The sequence below is a fragment of the Simochromis diagramma genome, unplaced genomic scaffold, assembly GCF_900408965.1.
Source record: "Simochromis diagramma unplaced genomic scaffold, fSimDia1.1 OVJJ01000361.1, whole genome shotgun sequence".
Classification (NCBI taxonomy): domain Eukaryota; kingdom Metazoa; phylum Chordata; class Actinopteri; order Cichliformes; family Cichlidae; genus Simochromis; species Simochromis diagramma.
The window spans coordinates 4,241,620-4,259,029 of NW_024386860.1; the positions used below are offsets into that span (position 1 = coordinate 4,241,620).

General features: G+C 42.6%; 1 protein-coding gene across 1 annotated transcript; it reads right to left on the minus strand.

The window, feature by feature from the left end:
• Positions 1 to 265: 265 nt before the first annotated feature.
• On the minus strand, positions 266 to 7,433 carry crabp2a (cellular retinoic acid binding protein 2, a). The gene is made up of 4 exons (XM_040029837.1): positions 7,106 to 7,433; positions 3,666 to 3,844; positions 2,976 to 3,092; positions 266 to 925 (listed from the first exon to the last, which is right to left on the minus strand). Exons 1-4 carry the CDS (start codon positions 7,185 to 7,187, stop codon positions 872 to 874), a joined length of 432 nt encoding a protein of 143 aa, XP_039885771.1. The 5' UTR covers positions 7,188 to 7,433; the 3' UTR covers positions 266 to 871.
• Between the last annotated feature and the right edge of the window lie 9,977 nt (positions 7,434 to 17,410).

The window sequence follows — 17,410 nt, forward strand, 5'->3', positions numbered from 1 at the left end:
AGAATAAGGAGGACATGTGGCACCGAGATGACTGACAGAGAGAGGGAAGGGAGGGACGGGAGGTTGGGAGGAAGCAAGACTAAACGGGAGGGGACAGACAAGTTATTCTAGTTGCAGACAGCTGACAGCAAACCCAAAATAAGATGGAGCCGTCTAATGGGCACACATTCTGCAGCTACACTCACAAACCATAAAACACTGCTGGCACTGTTAAATGCACTTCTGCTCCTAATGGTTTTCAACACAGGAGAGCCAAGAGCCGAGCTGAGTTAATGTCGTAGTTTATTGTTTTCCCATAGAAAGTGTTGTTTCCTACGATCACATTTCGTATAAAAGAGACACAATGTAAAAACCGACTCTAGCGTAGTAATAAATATAAAATGTCATCATGAGATAGAAAAAGGTTAAAGTTGTGAGGGCAGGGCAACAGAGAGGACAGAGGGACACATCAAAACTGACCCGGAGACTGGAAGAGCTCATAGATTGGTTTACACGTCTACAAATATAGTCTCACACCCCATCTCCTTCCACACACACACTCACACTCAAACACACACAATGCCAAATACACAAGATGTTCCTTAGCAAGTCTAATACAATGCAGAAGACATGTTCATGTTCAAATCTTCAGCTGGTCACGTTTGATGGGTCTGGAAAGACAGACGGATAGCACAGTAGCTAAGACTATAGTGCACATGTGACATGCTAGATATAATTACCACACCTATTATATAGTGAAGCTAACATGGATGCTGGAATAAAACTATAGGCTGCTATTTCCCAGCTCTGACAAAGAGGAGCAATGACACAAAGCGGTGATGCTGTAGACATGGGGCGCGCTGAAAGGGCGAAAAGTGAGAAGTGCTCTTGTTCATTGTTGTCGTTCGTAGACTCTGGTGCATATCACATCATCTGCTCTCATGGTCTGAAAAGAAAGAGAGGGCAATGAGGGCAGTTAATGAGGATACTCGCACACACTGAGGCAAAAGTACTGGCATGGAGTTAGCCATAAATTCATTTTTAAAAAGTTAAAGCTTTCACAGAACAGCCATTCATGTTAATCCACCCTAAAAGTCCAATTTTTATTGCCTCCAGCAGTTATGACTAACATAATGTCACTGTGCCAAACTGTTTTGACCAATCACTGTGTATGCAAAGAGTAAACACACTTTGCTTGCTTCCCCTCTCTCTCTTACACACACACAAACACTACAACTACGCTGGCTTCTAAAAACCAGCTGTGGGTTTGGTGCTTAACAAGACTTCAGGAGTCTTAAATGTGAACTATTTACTGCTAGCCCTCAAGCTAGCATCTCCCCATAAATACTTACTGTGTTTGCAATTTCTTCACTTTAAAAACAGTTTACTCCAGACTGAAGCCTGCGTGGTATCTTATCTCTAGCTGAACTGGTTTACTGGGTCAAATAAGAATTTTAATTAATGTAATTTAATTTAATTACATCAGAAAGTTTGTTTCAATCAACATGAAGTGCTAGCTGGGTGGGGTTCCCCATTAAGTGCAATTATGCTTCTGTGTTTATGTTTTCATTAGATTAGTATTTTATTGTAAGAAGGCAGCAGATATAAGTGGACTCCAAAAAGGTTATCTGAGTACAATAACTCAACTCTGTGTGGTGAGTGTCTCGCAAACACATGCAGCTAATGTCAGAAGTGCAATGCTACAGCCCATGCAGCCCTCGTTGCTATAAACAAAAGAATATTTCTAGGTTTCACAAGTAAAACAAGATCCACGTAGCAGCTTTTGTCGTGGTCTGTTTGTCAGCCAGTTGTCTTGCTGTGACACAGAGTACACACTTTGTTCATGTGATGACAACTGAACTGTCTTCACGACAGCTGAATAAAATTTTGCTGATGGCAGAGTTTAAATAAGGGGAAACAACCTGGACTAAAGGACAAGCGCCCAACCCCCCCCCCCCCCAAACTGCAGTACTTTGATTGGGCACTTGAGGCTGGCACCAAAAGTAAGCCAATCCCCACAGACTGTGGGCATAGCCAACGTGAAGATAACCTTCTTATCTTCATTTTTGACTCGAATGAGGACCATGATTTAGATATAACATAATTATTGCGTATTAAAGTTAGAAGTGCTAACTGAGAGCATAAACTCATTGGGGGAGCATTTAATGATGTCATAGATCATGTGAGCTCAAGAGTTGTTGCACCCATAGACTTCTACACAGCTGGACTTCCTTTTGCAGCCAGAGGAGTCATGAGCTATTAGGTATTAGAAAAAAAAATGCAGGGTTAAAGCATTTCTGCACTTGGTTTACGAGTCCTAGAACTGATGAGCATCTATTTTATACAGCCTGTAGTTGATCCACATAGACAAAATAAACACGTTTACAAACTGGTCTCTCAAGCTAATTTCCCCCTTCATGGCCACTATGTTAAGGGTGTAGCTTCTTCGACTGACAGGTGACTGGTAGCTCATGCAGATGTTGCTGGTTGGTGACTGCTGGGTTACTGAATTGGACCATGTCACTGTGTTTCTTGTGCTATATGCTGCACAGCAGTTAGCCAATGTCTGTGTGTGTGTGATCCTGTATAAATTAGGGATGTCAAATTTCCTGAAATTAGCTGACAACTTCGCACCTCATCCTATGGTCCAATTGCGATTATTTATGGCTACAAAATGATAAATGGGGATGTTCACAACGCTAAGGTCAAGGCTTCAAAGTGTAGATTGGAGGCAGCACAGTGGCAATGTCCATTTTTTATATACAGTTCATAGTTCATTTTAAGATTTACTCCTTAGCCACTTTTTTAATAATGATCTTTAAAACACACATTTTTAAAAAAAAAATTAGTTAATTTCAAGTCTGAAAATTCAGTTTAGTAGTAGATCAGTAGTGGATAGTGTACAATAATTTGTGAACTATAATCTATGGTAAAGCTTTGCACTTGTTAGTCTCCAAATCTAAACTCTTGCTCAGGTGATAGTTTGTGTGTTTTACCAAGATCAGCTTGCTGTCACTGGTGATCTCTCGGGTCCAAGATGTCTTAGGCCCCTCTCCTTTCTGCAGAGTCTGCTCACAGCTGATCTTGCTGTCTGTTTCCCAACGTGGAAAACTCTGAAAAGCCATTAGACCCACGAATGAATGCACAAATAAATGGACACGAATAAATACAATGCCATTTGTAGGGAAGGGAACTTAATGAGGGAGTGTCTAATAGAGAGAGAGCACAAAAAGGCTTTAGCAGGGTGATCACTGAGAGGTGATAACTCGTGATGCGCTCATCGTTAGTAGAGCGAAGCGCTGGCTGGGTTGCATGTGTTTGCTTTGGAAACGGCTGAACAGAGGCCATCTATGGGAAATTGGAGAGAGTAGCGGGGAGAATTAGGGAGGGACAGAGGGTAGCAAAGGGCAAGTAGGGGGAACGGAGGGAAGATGGGAAGTTGAAAGGGATTGTAAAGTGTGTGAAGGAGTGCAGTGTAGCATGATAGGCCTTCAGAGACCGAGGGAGGGGTAAAGCTGTGCTATCAGTCCAAATATGATGAAAAGCCAAATTAAACAGATTGATGTAATCTACACAGCTCCCACCCATATCTACTGTGTATTTGGTTATGTATGTGTGTCTCCATGTGTAGTCCAAGAAGAGATGAAGTGCATTTAGTAATATATTCATGTCCATATTTTGTGTACCGTGCAGGGACGCCCATCCACAGTGGTCTCATTGAACTCCTGCCCAACAGTGAAGGTGATGTGGGTGGTTCGGACTGTGGTCGATGTTTTAATAGAGAGTGTTTCTCCATCCTGAGTAATCTCCACCAGGGGCTTGGAGGCTGCCTTCACTGCAATCTTGCGTAGCATCACGTTCACACCTACATAAACAAGCAACAGAAAATGCGAAAGAGCATGTGTGAGAAGAGATTTCCAGAAAAGACAACACATAATGACAAAAAAACAGTGACAGTGCTCTTACACAGCTAAATGTGGTGCCTTGAATTAACACTACTGCTTCCACTAAAACTAAAAATATTCCCTGGGACATTGGTAAACTCAGTTCATGGAGATGGATCTTTTTTTTTTTCCTGTGCTTGTGTATTAGAGTGTAAACAAAAACACAAGCAAACAAAGACAAGCAAGCCCTGTATCGGCTGTGTGGTTGTGTTTGAGTGTTGTTGTGTTGCTGCTTATCTGCAATGTCTTTCTGCACACACGGGGCAAAATTTGGAGCAGACTTGAAATGCACAGTGCTTTCCAATAATGATTGCACAGGAAACAATGAGGTCATATGACAAAGCATGCTTCAATCCCCCTCCACAGACTTAATCATCGTTGCGGCCATGCAAACACACGCTTACTGACTTTAACACTCACACCGTGATTGCGATTTGCACTTCCTGAAGTGTAATCTCAGTTATTCCCCTTTTTTCTGTTTCTAGGGAAAAAGCATAACTTATTCAATATTTTGTGTGACTGTAAAAGGCTTCTCCATACGGGGGCAGTTTGTGGTATGTTGGTCATCTGTATTTCACAATGATTTCACGAAAGAGTGAGCAGAACAGCACTCCCAAGAAAAAGACAAGTCACGTAAAATCTAACTAATGTTAGTGTTTGTTAACTTTAGCCACATTTATAAACTAATCTGCAGTATTATTTTTAATAAAATTAATTTCCCCAGCCTTTTTTCCCACTGAAATGTGCTTAGAAGTTTTAAAAAAATGTGAAGGAGGAAAAGGTTTGTCCGATAATGATTATCTGAAAAGGGGAAGGAGGAAAAAAATGATGTTACCCCGTGGGAAAAGAGAGGGAACAAGGAGAAGACCGGTGTGGGGGAGGGAGGTTGGGGGCCTGGGCAGACGAGGGGCAGCGGTCTGCGTGTGGTGTGCGAAGATCTCTGTCCAAGTGTGAGGGGAAGTGTGTGTATGCCGCCCAGTGTGTATCTGCTGCGAGTTGGGTTTCACACTTCTCACCTCTCACACATTCCCACCTGTCACCAAGTGTAAATATATACAGAGAGAAATGCACAGTCATTTGCCATGCATTGGGTTGTCCAGCCTATGCCCTGTGTATAATTTGTATGCACTGTACAAGCAGCTTCATATATATAAATGCATTGTGAGCTTGTGGTGTGCAGATGAATGTCCACTCATTGGAAAGACATTATTTTGCAGGAATTACTTATACCTTTTTTTGCTCCAGGTAATTATTAATACTTCCAAGTACTTAAATATTATGTTATGCTAATAATTCTCAACATTTCAGGGTGCATTTGCAGTATGTGTGTGTTTACATTGTGGAACGACTTGCTTTATTTCATTTGGTTATATGAATACTTTTTGCACCCCTCCATGCTGTGACGGGGTGGGAAAAGTTTGAAAATGTGATTATTTATTTACTTTTTATTATTGTAAATCACTGCACATCATAGCTGCTACTGTGCATTTATACATGTGCTTTATAGCTTTACTCACAATGTAGCCTATTTTCAGTTTTTTCCCCCCACAGATACCATATGTAATGACTCCTTGTGCACGACCAAGGATAAAAGCCTAGAAGTGAAAATGTGGCCCCCATCAGTTTTTTGGCTTAGACGCTGCTGGCCTGCCAAAACCTTTGGAAGCCACAGAGGGATACGAAGGTTCTCAAGGTATTCCCCGCTGTTAATTTTTGTGACCGAAATTCTTTAATTCACACAAGTTTCACCACTGGGGGACAAACACAATTTCAGACAGACGGTCAGGGTCAGAGGTCAAAGATCATAGGGCAGAGGAAGCATTTGGGACATGGAGAGACGAGGGTAGAGGGAGGAGAGCTGGAATGAGGAAAGGAAGAGAGGATAGATGGAGGGAATAGGGTAGTAGGTGATGACAGTATGCATCCAGCTGTGCTTTGCCTCCAATGAAACCAGGGATCAGAGCCCATTCCCCTCTGTCAGTCATCCCAATGTAGAGGTAAATTAAAGGAACACATGCAGTCATGGGTGTGGATGTGTGTGTGTGTGTGTGTGTGGTAGTTACACAGCATTCCTGCTGTTGGAATGTTGTCTTATAATAATAACAAGAGATAAAATAATTCAAATACAAAGTGCACAAAGCAGGCACATCACAAGAACAATGCATTTTAGAACATGTGCTAAAACCATTTAAGGAGAAATAAAAGAAAAAGAAGAGTATTTAAAAAACCAGGTGATGAAAGTATATCTTAAGAGGAGATTTAAAGGTTGCTACAGGCGCTCAGATCTCTCTTTTCATCGAAAAGTCATAGAAACGTCCTTTTAGACAGACAGTATACGCATAAAATATCCTGTCCTCGCATTATTGCGCACGGTGCCATATTTGCCTTTGGTCAGAATAATCTGGATCAAACAGACGTTAAAACTAACCGGTGGTCTTTCATTTGTGTAGTGGTGGTACGGGATTCATGTAGTTCAGTTACCTCTATATGTGTAGGTAGCTAAGAGACTAAGATAAAGGCGGTGTTGTTGGCGCTTTGCGATAAAACGGATTCCAGGTGTGCACTGCCAAGTCATCTAATGAAAATTGGCTACTAACGACAGATGCGCGCCTGTAGTGCGCCCTACAGGCGCGCTCACGCACACACTGGCCGGTTTACAAATGAGCCAGACAAAAAAACAGCGTGGATCTCAGCGGCAGGTATTTGTTCTTCTCTCGGACTGTCACTTCGGATAACGACGCCACTGTCCTGCACTGTATTGTGTCATAACGGTCCTCTTTAAAAACACACGCAAACAATCTGAGGTTGAGACACAGACAGATGTGTCGCCGTTTGTCTCTATTGTGTTAGCAGGGGAGGCCAAAAGGGGAGATGAGAGAGGATAAAAAGGGGGGGGGGGGGGGGGGGGGGGGGGGGCTGGCTGGGGGCCAAGAACGGAGTTTGGGGTTCTGCAGCAGAATGACAAAGACCCCCCACCCATGCAGTACGCTGGTGCACGGACGCAGAGGTAGACTCACAATGTGCTGAGAAAGCTACAGTTTGAGCTGACACATCTGATCTGTCTCTATGAACAGAACTAAAAGCTTCACCAGGAACCACTGACGCATAAAAACGTTCAAACTGCCACTTACAGTGATGATGATTTAAGAAAAAACAAACAAACCTTGCTTCACATTACTTACCTAACACTTTCAAGAGTTCCTCAAAATTTTCAGAGCTCTTCATCTCCCAAGTGCCGGAGAAATCTGGGATTTTGCGCTCCATGTTCGGCGATAGTTTGCTTAGTGGTGTGGACTAGATAAGCTGTCAGGTCCTGGGCTGCAGTCAGTGCGCGTCTGTGCGTCAAAAATGAACAAGTTGTGTGTGCGCCAGATGGCTTGGATCTGTCCGTGACTTGGTTTTGCCTTCTTCCCGGGATGAGAGACCTACTGACAGCAGCTCTTATCTCATCTATCTAGCAGTGCACGTTATAAGCATTTGCACTTCAAATGAATGACACGGAGCGCAAAGATACTTGTGTAGGGATGCACACGCCCCTTTCTGAACGGACACGCCCCGGAGGCCGACAGATTACAGGCACAGGCCCACAGTGCTTTAACCTGAGAACACCCCAGCAAGCACTCTGTGCACTTCGACCCAGGGAGACGCCGTTTGGAGACCCCTCTCATCCATACTCGCACCTGTCACCACCCAAACTAACCACTCCCCGAAACTCCCGCGTGCTCTGTTTATTAGGTGTTTAGCCACTTACTTTAGGCAATTACATTAACTACATATTACCATCAATGTTGTCATTGCAAAACAGAAAGGATGTAACCAGGTCAGTATTGACAGAACATGTCGTCTTGGCAGGGCGGCGCAAAGGAAGAACAAGTCAACTGCCAACCTGAAGAGATGGCGGAGCGGTTTGTGTGGGTGTGTGATGAGAGCGAGAGAGAGAGAGAGAGAGAGAGAGAAAGAGAGAGTGAGAGAAGGGCCAAGTTCATCTCCCAGCCTCCAGTACGCCCTGGTTCTGTGTCATAAAAATATAAGCAGAGGTAATGGGATACATCTAACGGCTGCAACTGGTGGGCTAGCCTGCGTCAGAGGAAAAAACAACCCGAACCCATGAGGGAAATACATTACGTGGGGCTGGGATTAAAAATAAGAGGTGGTATTGGCGCAGGTCAGCGGTGGCTCTCCTTATTAAAGTTTTTCGCCCCCCGCTGGCGGAAGAAAGAGGAGGGGAGGAGACGCGTCAGGCGGGGTCAGGGGCCCTGCGGGGTCGGAAGGTAGTCCTATAAAGAACACACAGAAATGCACACGCACACACACCGTATGTATGCGCGCTCACGCACGCGCTGATGATGGATGGCAACTGGACAAAGCAGACGTTAACTATTGACTCTTGATGGATGATCCCATCCGCTACACTGCACGGCGAATTAGCGCGAGGTAACCCGGGCGACTTTAAGGCGCGGGCATTAGCCACCATACCCCCCCCGGCTTAGGATATAAGCTTCACGCACACACCGGCTCAGTGTCAGTGTTATAACAAAGACACAGTGACTAACAGAGGTCAATAACAGTGTCGGATTGATATTTGGTAACCTGATATGCGCTTTTGCGCACAGCTCTGCGTTCAGTTGCTTTGGTTTGCATCGGGCCCGGCGGGTCTGTTTGATGTGAACAAAGCTTGCTCTCATTGTTTCCTTCATCTACACACACACACACACACACACACACACACACACACACACACACACACACACACACACACACACACACACACACACACACCTAACATCTAAGTCACTGGCCACACACCATGCCACAATCACAGCATGTCCTCACAAGACAGCCATATTAGAGGTGTAATTTGCACTCCAGTCTTCTCTTTTTCTTCTTCTATGTCACTCATGTTTTTTGTAAGCTGGCTTGCCTCTTCTTCTTTTTTAAACTCTTTAACAGTTTTCTCTTATATTATTAAATCAAAACACCTGATAGTGAAGTAAAAAAGTGAAGTGTATTACTGAGATCAATCGAAATCCACATGGGAATCTTTATATTAAAGCACAGCATCTGTGGTGGTCTGTGGTTCAGAAAAGAGGACACGATCACGCCCTCAGTTTAAAGGTGGCTGATTCAAACCACCAAGGTTACAAAGGACAGCTGGCTACCATGGAGTAATTCGTCTTCAGCGTCATCACAGGCCATTACCGCTTTAGCATGACATAACAAGAAATGCATCAAAGGCCACTGAATGAAACAGACAGTCATGCAGTATAGGACGATAGCCTCACCCATGTTGTGTGTGTGCTGTTCAGATGGGGGGGTTGATAAAGAGCTCTGAAATGTGTGTGATGCTGCATGTCAGCACGTGATGACAAAGCAAAGCTCAACATTCAGATCCACTCAACCGTGCCCCGCTCCTCTCAGCTTCTCTCTTGCCCCCCATTCCTTCCCTCCATTCCTCTTTTCCTTTCTGTCTCTCCTTTACCTCATGCTACTTTCTCCCCCCCCCCCCCCCCCCTTTCTTCTCTTTTTCGACCTTCTCCACCTCCTCCTCCTCCTGTCAAGCTTTTGTTCTTTTGTTCTGCTTTGACACATTCCTCAAGCATGTTGAGGAGAGGGAAGAGGCAAAAACAGAAGGGGAGAGGATGGAAAGGAGAAGAAAAAAGGAGGGGGGGCTAGTTAGTGAGAAAGTTAGAGACTGAAGTGCATGTCAATTTTTGTCTCTTTGTTGTGGGGAGAAGGATAGGGAGAGTGAGTCAGCAAGAGAGAGCAAGGAGATCAAAAGCCAGCAGCGATGGAGAAGTTAAGAGCAGTGGATGAATGAAGGCGACAGATTAAGATCTGTCTTCGGAGGTGTAAGAAGTATTATTTTCCTGCTCCTGCGCCAACTTTATCTAAGCTATTTCCTTATGTTCCAGCTATTATCCTCACATATACTGTTTACTTCTTTTGTTCTGTCATCTTCATCTTTCTGTGTTCTTTCTCATACCAAGATTATTATTGGTAACTGATATCACCAACTGCCATCACAGAGACTGACAGGCAGGCTGCACCATGTGCAATCTAAACAGAATCTCTTGTGTCCTGTCATTTTTGGCTCTTATCAGCATGGCTACAAACATTCAGCATTTATAGAAACAATAACGTAAAGCAGCAATAATACCATAGAAGAAGAGTACGACGCAGAAAAAAATTCGGGGTTCTGTTTGAGAAATAATCATACAATTAGTTTTGACAATGAAAATATTTACTATTTCCAGCTTATGCACAATCAGATTTTTCAAACTTTCTAACTAATGTGACTAAATGACATCAGCAAAAGCTGATAATAACTAAGCCAGTGTTTTCATCAAATCAAATGCAGCAGCAGCAGCAGGGGTGACACACATGCAGCTTCCAGGCCACTAAGGGTCCAGTAGGTCCCCTTGGCTGTGTGTCTTGTGTCTCTGCAAAGTAAAAACTGCAGAGACATAGAACAGACGCATCACTGGAGTTTTAGCTGTCTCTTGTCCTGCAGACACCTTTGAGACATTGCCCATCTGCAACCTTCTTATCGATCAGGACATTAACCATGCTGCACCAGTAAACCAGTTTAGCTAAAGGGTTGTGCTGAAGAATTTCTTTGATTTATGACACTAGTGTTTCTTTGCCTTGACAACAGACAGCAAGAATGCAGGAAAACTGACGTATTTGAAAAATTCTGCATAGTTTGTAGGACATCAAAGGTTGTGAATAATCACGATAATATAATAAACCTGTTTTCTAAATTAATCTTTCTTTAAATGAGAACCTTTTCAGAATGTACTTGTACTTCTTTGAACTAATAGAAAGGGAAACATTTGGAGATGTGCGGTTTCAGAGGTAGTGATGGGTTCAGTTTAATACTTCAATGGCTTGAAATTCGATCACACAGAAAGGAATGAGGATGCTAAATAATTGGTTATGTGGAGCCTGCTGCACTTTGCCAAATGCTATTAAGGAAGGTTTGTTCATTTCTGTGATGAGAAGCACAATTAATCTGAATCCTTTACACAGTTGTTTAATTAGAATAAAACTGGGCCGACTGTGACACTGACATCCTTGGTGATACCATGAAACAGTTAAACGAAATCATTTGGTTAAACACTCCATACCCTGCAATCTTCACAGTTGTGTCGCTGGCAGCAGAGAATTTCCAGCTGTATTTCCTTCTCTGTGTTACATTTAAAACAGACTGAGCCTTGTATCAACACCCTCCCTAGGGTGACCTGTACCATATCTCCACACTCACTTCCTCTTATGCTGCGTATTGTTTCCTATTTCCTCTCCTCATTCAAATGACACAGATTTGAACCATATCTGTAAAAGTTACAATCTACAGACTATTTACTGTTCCAAAGTTTCCTCATGTGGTCATGAAAGAAAACAGGAAAAAAGCTCACACCATATTAGATTTAATGCAAATTGTATCTAAAGTATGTCTAAAATGTGGGTGTCCTATTTCAGATGTCTTATCGTATTTGTGTTGCAATAAGAATAAAAAAATATAGCGACATGTATGCACAAGTTGGAGCCTGTGCGTGTGAATGCGATCAGTCGGGTTAAAGCCACACTTCAGTGGCATTCTCCACTTTATCATGCCGATGACCTCCAGTAAAAATTCTCACCCACTAACCTTAGTAATCCCAGATGTGAACTTGACCCAGGCCTTCCAAACTGCCAGCTCCTGGAAGTCATTATTACTGGCCTTTACCCTCACAGGAAACCACTGGGCAAGAAGTGCACATGCCTGCAGACTAACATTCCCCAAATTACCGTATCTCTCTTTTATGATTTAACCCTGGGTCCGTGTGGGCTTGAGACCTCCCCAAAGAGTCATGAGATGAATCGGGCGCCTTTTAGATGACTAATAGAAAAGGAAAGAACACAAAACATTTACGTGACACAAGACTGTGTCTTTTTCTGTAATCTTTTCACTTTTTGCACAAAATGCATGACAGCTGAACCTCTTCCAGCCTCTAAAAATTACATGCCGAGACATAAATACGTTTAAAGGGGGTCACAGCATTAAAACATTTGCGAACCCCTGCTCTGTGTGACTTTCACAACAGTTGCAAACACACATGTTCGCAGCCAAAAGTGTGTGCAGCACTGTTGGCTGCTGGCATGCTGACCCAGCAAACCATATGGGCCTGATTAGAGATGGCAGTATTTAACTGTGTACATGGAAGGGAGGCAGAGAGATCAAACCAAAGAGCAGAGGAAAGATAAGAAATTAGAAAAGTTAAGAGCGCACGTCTGTGTGTGTAGCATGTTTAGATATCTTTGTGAGGACCAAAAATTGGAATTCTACTATCCTTGTGGGGACCAACAGTCTCTTATGGGGACAAAATGCCCGTCCACATGAGTTTGAAGGATTTTTTTGAGACTCAAAATTAGATTTTTGTGCCAGGGTTACAATTAGGCTATGGTTAGGTTTAGGGTTTAAGGGTTAGGCGTTCATTTTTGATGGTTAGGAGCAGCAGCTAGGGAAAGCAGTATGTCAAAACATGAAAACAAGTTTGTGTGTGTGTGTGTGTGTGTGTGTGTGTGTGTGTGTGTGTGTGTGTGTGTGTGTGTGTGTGTGTGTGTGTGTGTGTGTGTGTGTGTGTGTGCGTTTCCCCACATAACGGTTACTCTTTCCTTATTATTTTTCTTGGTAATGGAAATCATCAGACACAGATTATTCCTGACACACACACACACACACACACACACACACACCACATCATCATGCAGGGAGTTTTGCATTTAAAGTATCACTAATGGACACTGTGTGTGTGCGCCTGTGTGTTGCATACATGAGACTGAACCTCTAGATGCCTTTGCAGTTGCAGCCAGACGCCTGTATTACTCACACTCTATTCGTATTGTCCTTCAGAGCTCCTCCCTGCTTTCGCCCCGCTCCCAAAACCCCCTCTTCTCTTCTTCTCTCCCCCCTCGTCTTTGTGCTTCTAATTATCACATTTGTTATGAGCCGGTCTGGACAGCAGGAGAGCAAGAGCAGGGAGAGGTTGATTAGGAAGGGGAGGAGATGGCTGTGACTGTGAGCACTGAATGAAAAGGAGCTGGAGAAATAGATTACGTCGAGCTTGTCTTTATTTGGTCCTCCTTGTGTGTTCAATGCTTGAAGTTTTCCCTGTGTTTCCCTGTGTACACTGTCACCTGCACTTAATCTGAGGTGACAACTGCACTGAGTGATGCTGAATTGTCGTGCAGCCAACAGAAGACAGCAGATGAGAAGGATGAAGAAGAAAAGAGGAGAACAGTGAGGTCAGAGAGGCAAAGAAAGGAACTGAGGGAGGCTGAGGTGTTCATGAAGAAGGTTTTGTGAAATACAGCTAGCATATGTGGACTGGAGAAAAATGGGAAGCTGAGAAGACAAACAAGAGCTGGTTCCCATACTTTTATTGCTTTTCACCTTATTTTATGTGTTTTGTTTTCCTGAAAACCCCAAAAAAGTTCAATAAAAGTCCAGCCCTGCTTTTATCGTATCAGCCCTCCTTCTTCTTGCATCCTACGACTCTGCCCCTCCACCCTCGCTCTGCCTCTCACTCCGCACTCATTCTTTTATTCTCCCGCTGCCTTTCCTCTTTGACCCGAGTCAACGATTGTTGTCCACTTTTGCTTTTTCCTCAGCCACGATTGTGTGTCAGTAGTGTCTCCAGAAGGCAATGTTCTCATCTGTTTAAGTTTGTCCGTGCATTTGGACACATATGGATGTATGCACGACTGGACAGTATGTGTGCATGCGATGATGTCATAGATGAAGAATTGCTATAGTTAAATACTTGGCGCAGGTCACCCTCTGGTCACTGTTGCTGTATGTGACCACAGTGTGTCCCCAAAGACTCTACAATTAACTGACACAGTGTCAGATTTATGCTTTATTGTTCTCTCGATTGCCTTGAATAGCAGTAGATCTGCATATCAGTGAGTTTGAGGCAGAAAACTGGAAAATGGCATTAAGCTCTGTGATTTCTTCACTGATCCTCTGACTTTGCCAAAGACGTGTGAGAAAATAAATGCTCAATATAAGGTTTAAAAAGCTTTTATTCACCTGCCTTTGCAAAAACATGATGGGGAAGAAAGCTACGAGAGATAGCTATACATGAAATGGAAAGGTGTGATGAAATTTTACGAGGTGCAGCGCATAGAGATGGAGTCATCTGTGATACTTTCGGTGTTGCTGTACAAGAAAACCAAGTGAAGAATTGTCATTTCTTGTCAAAATCCAAGCAAGTCATCACTTCTTTTATTTTTGATTAACTTTTCTGCAAATCAATGAGCCTATTGTTTCATTCGCACTTCTATACATTCATATCAGTGTAGTGTGGCTTTGTACAAGCAGATGTATACAAAATAAGCTCAATAAGAACTCCATAACTTTTTAAAGTATGCAAGAAATATTTTCTCTTGATAATAACACCTCCACCCTGCTTATTTCGCTATTTGAGTCTAATGCTTACACTTTAGAGGTGCTAAAAGTTCAGTGTTTTTCATCATGTTTTACTGTAAATGGCTCAGCAGCACAAAGTTTTTGCTGCCGTAGTACCTGACCTCCACATTTGATACTATACGTGACTGTCATTTTAGCTTGATAGCTTGACATACTGGGTGAGTGTACTGGGTTCTGTGTTGGAGTGGTTCTGTGGCTTATAAATTAACCTCCTCGTCTGCGTCTCTTGCCTGCTGTGTGGCACAAGGTTCTGTTTCTGGCACTTTACAGTTTCTTGTATATCCACTCCCTCTTTAGCTCATTTTAAGCTTTTTAAAGGGCTTTTATTAGCACTGCTACACAGATGACATTCAGTTATATACCTCTTTTAAGCCCAAAGATGTTTTAAAATGACAAATTCTGCACAGTTTATAATAGACTCTATTAAAAGATGGGTGGCTGACAGTATTCTCCAACTTAATAATGAGAGGTTACAAACAGAAGTCCTTGTTTGTGTCCTCCAACATATGGAAACACCAGGTTTCCTCGCGACTTTTCCTAAATCTTCTATCAGGAACCGTTTTTAAAAATAGTTTGGGACTTTATTTTAGCCTTTATTGTATAGGACAGGGACCCAGCAGGGCCCTGGGGTCATTTGTTCAGGCCCTGCTTGCTGTGCAGCATAACTAGGAGCGTTTGCAGTGGTCCCCAGATTCTGGAGCTCTTCCCTACTGAGCCTGAGATCTGTGGACTCAGTGGTTTAAAAAGCAGCTAAACGCTCGTCTTTGTCACCTTGTTTTTCAGAAACGTTTTGTCTGTATGTTTTTAGTATCTTGTTGTGATTCACATTGTAATTTTTATCCTGAAAGGTGCTATATAAGTAAAGTTTTATTCTATGTCATTCTTTTAAAAGGGGTCAGGTGGTCTCCAGGTCAGAGTTCAATTTTTATTTTTATTTTATTTTTTTTTTATTTTTTTTTGCACAGAGCCCAAAACAAGAGGGGACATTCAACTGAACGGTAAAAAATAAATAAAGACCAAAAAAATCCCAAAGTTGTTTATTCACAATCTGATCTGTACTGTCCCAACGTATCATATTACCTGTTATCTTACTTATATTTGTATATTTAGACTAATTTGCAAACAAATGTTGGAAGTTTAGGACGATCATCTCACAGAGACCGCTGCAACAATCTAGTCTCACCAACAGCAAGCAAAAATGAGCCAAAACGAAATTCTAGCAAAGATTAAAATCCATGTGTGTTGGAAGATTTGTTTGTATGATGTATCATGTGCCGGCCGTTATAATGACCATGACAAAGTAGACATAGCATGGGAAAAACCTAGCAGAGTTGCAGATGACTTTTTAAGTATTGTCATTCTGCAGTTTACCATCAAACTTTATATTCTAACCAAGTTTATTAGGCCCATACGATGTGACTTGCAATAAAATACATGACCGATGAAATCTCACAGGATGTAGCTGTAGGTGCCTAAAAAGACTCTAAACAACTAAAAGTCTTTCTCTTTTAGAATAAAAGATGAAGGAACCTTTTATATTTTTAAATGAATTTAAGCCTGAAGGCTGTTTGTACTGTTATGCTCAGGCTTTGCTTGGATCCTGGGATTTTGGTGAGTAGCCTAATGAGCAACTCTCCTGCCATCTGGTGGTGGCAAACTGACGGTGCTGTGTCTAAGTCTTCAAACTCTTTATATCCTTTTGGCTCCACACGTAGAAGATGTCTGGGCATGTGAGCCTACTGTAACTAATCAAACTATTGTTATTAGTGTTTACAGGAGTTTAGTGCCCTCGGCTATGCGTGACTCCAGGCCTGCTCATGCGCCTGCAGGGACAGGTGGAGTCCCAACACCCACAAGTCATCCTGATAATTTTGTTTGTGTTTTTGTCTCTCTGAGAACCAGTTTTAATGTGATACAGAGTGGCAGCAGTTCACCCAGGCCTTAATTTGTTGCAGAGCTTCTTAAGAAGGCTATGTCAAAGCTGCGAGTTAGCTCTTATGCTGTTAATGTTCATTTAACACCACAAAGTGCAAAATGAGAATAATAAAAGGTCAGCTCCAATCACCACAAAGCCGGTAGACAGATTTGAGCTGAATCCGAGCTACTTGGCATTTCTGGCTCTATTATGGGAAATGTGTTGTTTGCCAATTCTGGCACAAAAATATTGAGCTGAGCCAAGCTTTGGTTGTGACAGGTTTTATGTGGGCTATGTGCCACAATATACCTGACAGCTGGCTCATGCAGCGGGGCCTGGGGTTGACTTGAGGCAGGCTTTCAGCCCACTCAACCTTCACTCAGCCTGAGTTAACACTGTCAGTGAACTGGCTTAGTAGAAAACTGTAAATATGGTGCACACGTGGGCACAGCATTTGTTGCTGAATGGGCAATTTGGGGAAATTCTAATGCAAACTCAGGAAAATGGTGACCCCTCAACAGCAACAATGACTCGTATATCACAAAGTATCTTATTTCAGTAAGTTTCTATTTCATATTTATTCTGCATAGTTTAGTTCAGAGTGGAGATACATGCTTGCAATATTTAATATTGGTGTTGCTGTATATTGTATCATTTTGGACCACCCACCCTGTTGTAAATATGTTTAATGACAGAGCTGAAAAGGTGCATCTTAAATTAAATACACAAGGTCTCATATGAGGGTGGATAACAAGTCAAATAAAAATGAAGAAAAGGAAACGGTCTACTTTTGTATCACTGACTCAAGGACTGTAGTGTCTTTATTCTTTTCCCATCTTTAAACCTTTCCCTTGCAAACACCCATGTCAGTATAAGTGCAGTAAAAATGCAACAGTGCCTCTTTGTAATGGAAACTTTTAACATTCTTCTCATCTCTGTGCCAAGCTGACCTGGCTGAATGGGAGGCTCCATAGTGTCTCATTTTGATTCCCTGTAATCTTTTAATGCAACATGTAATCGACTTGTTACAGCTGGCTTGTAAGGCCCTAACACATAAATGACAGCTACTGCCTGCCTGATGAACATCACTTAGTAACAAAA

What these genes read in the sequence shown, in the direction of transcription:
- crabp2a (XM_040029837.1), bottom strand. Translation starts at nt 7,187, where the DNA reads ATGGAGCGCAAAATCCCAGATTTCTCCGGCACTTGGGAGATGAAGAGC. An exon ending in TGGATGGGCGTCCCTGCACG is followed by an intron (nt 3,093 to 3,665) that starts GTACACAAAATA and finishes ATGGCTTTTCAG; the next exon opens with AGTTTTCCACGTTGGGAAAC. An exon ending in GTGACAGCAAGCTGATCTTG is followed by an intron (nt 926 to 2,975) that starts GTAAAACACACA and finishes CTTTCTTTTCAG; the next exon opens with ACCATGAGAGCAGATGATGT.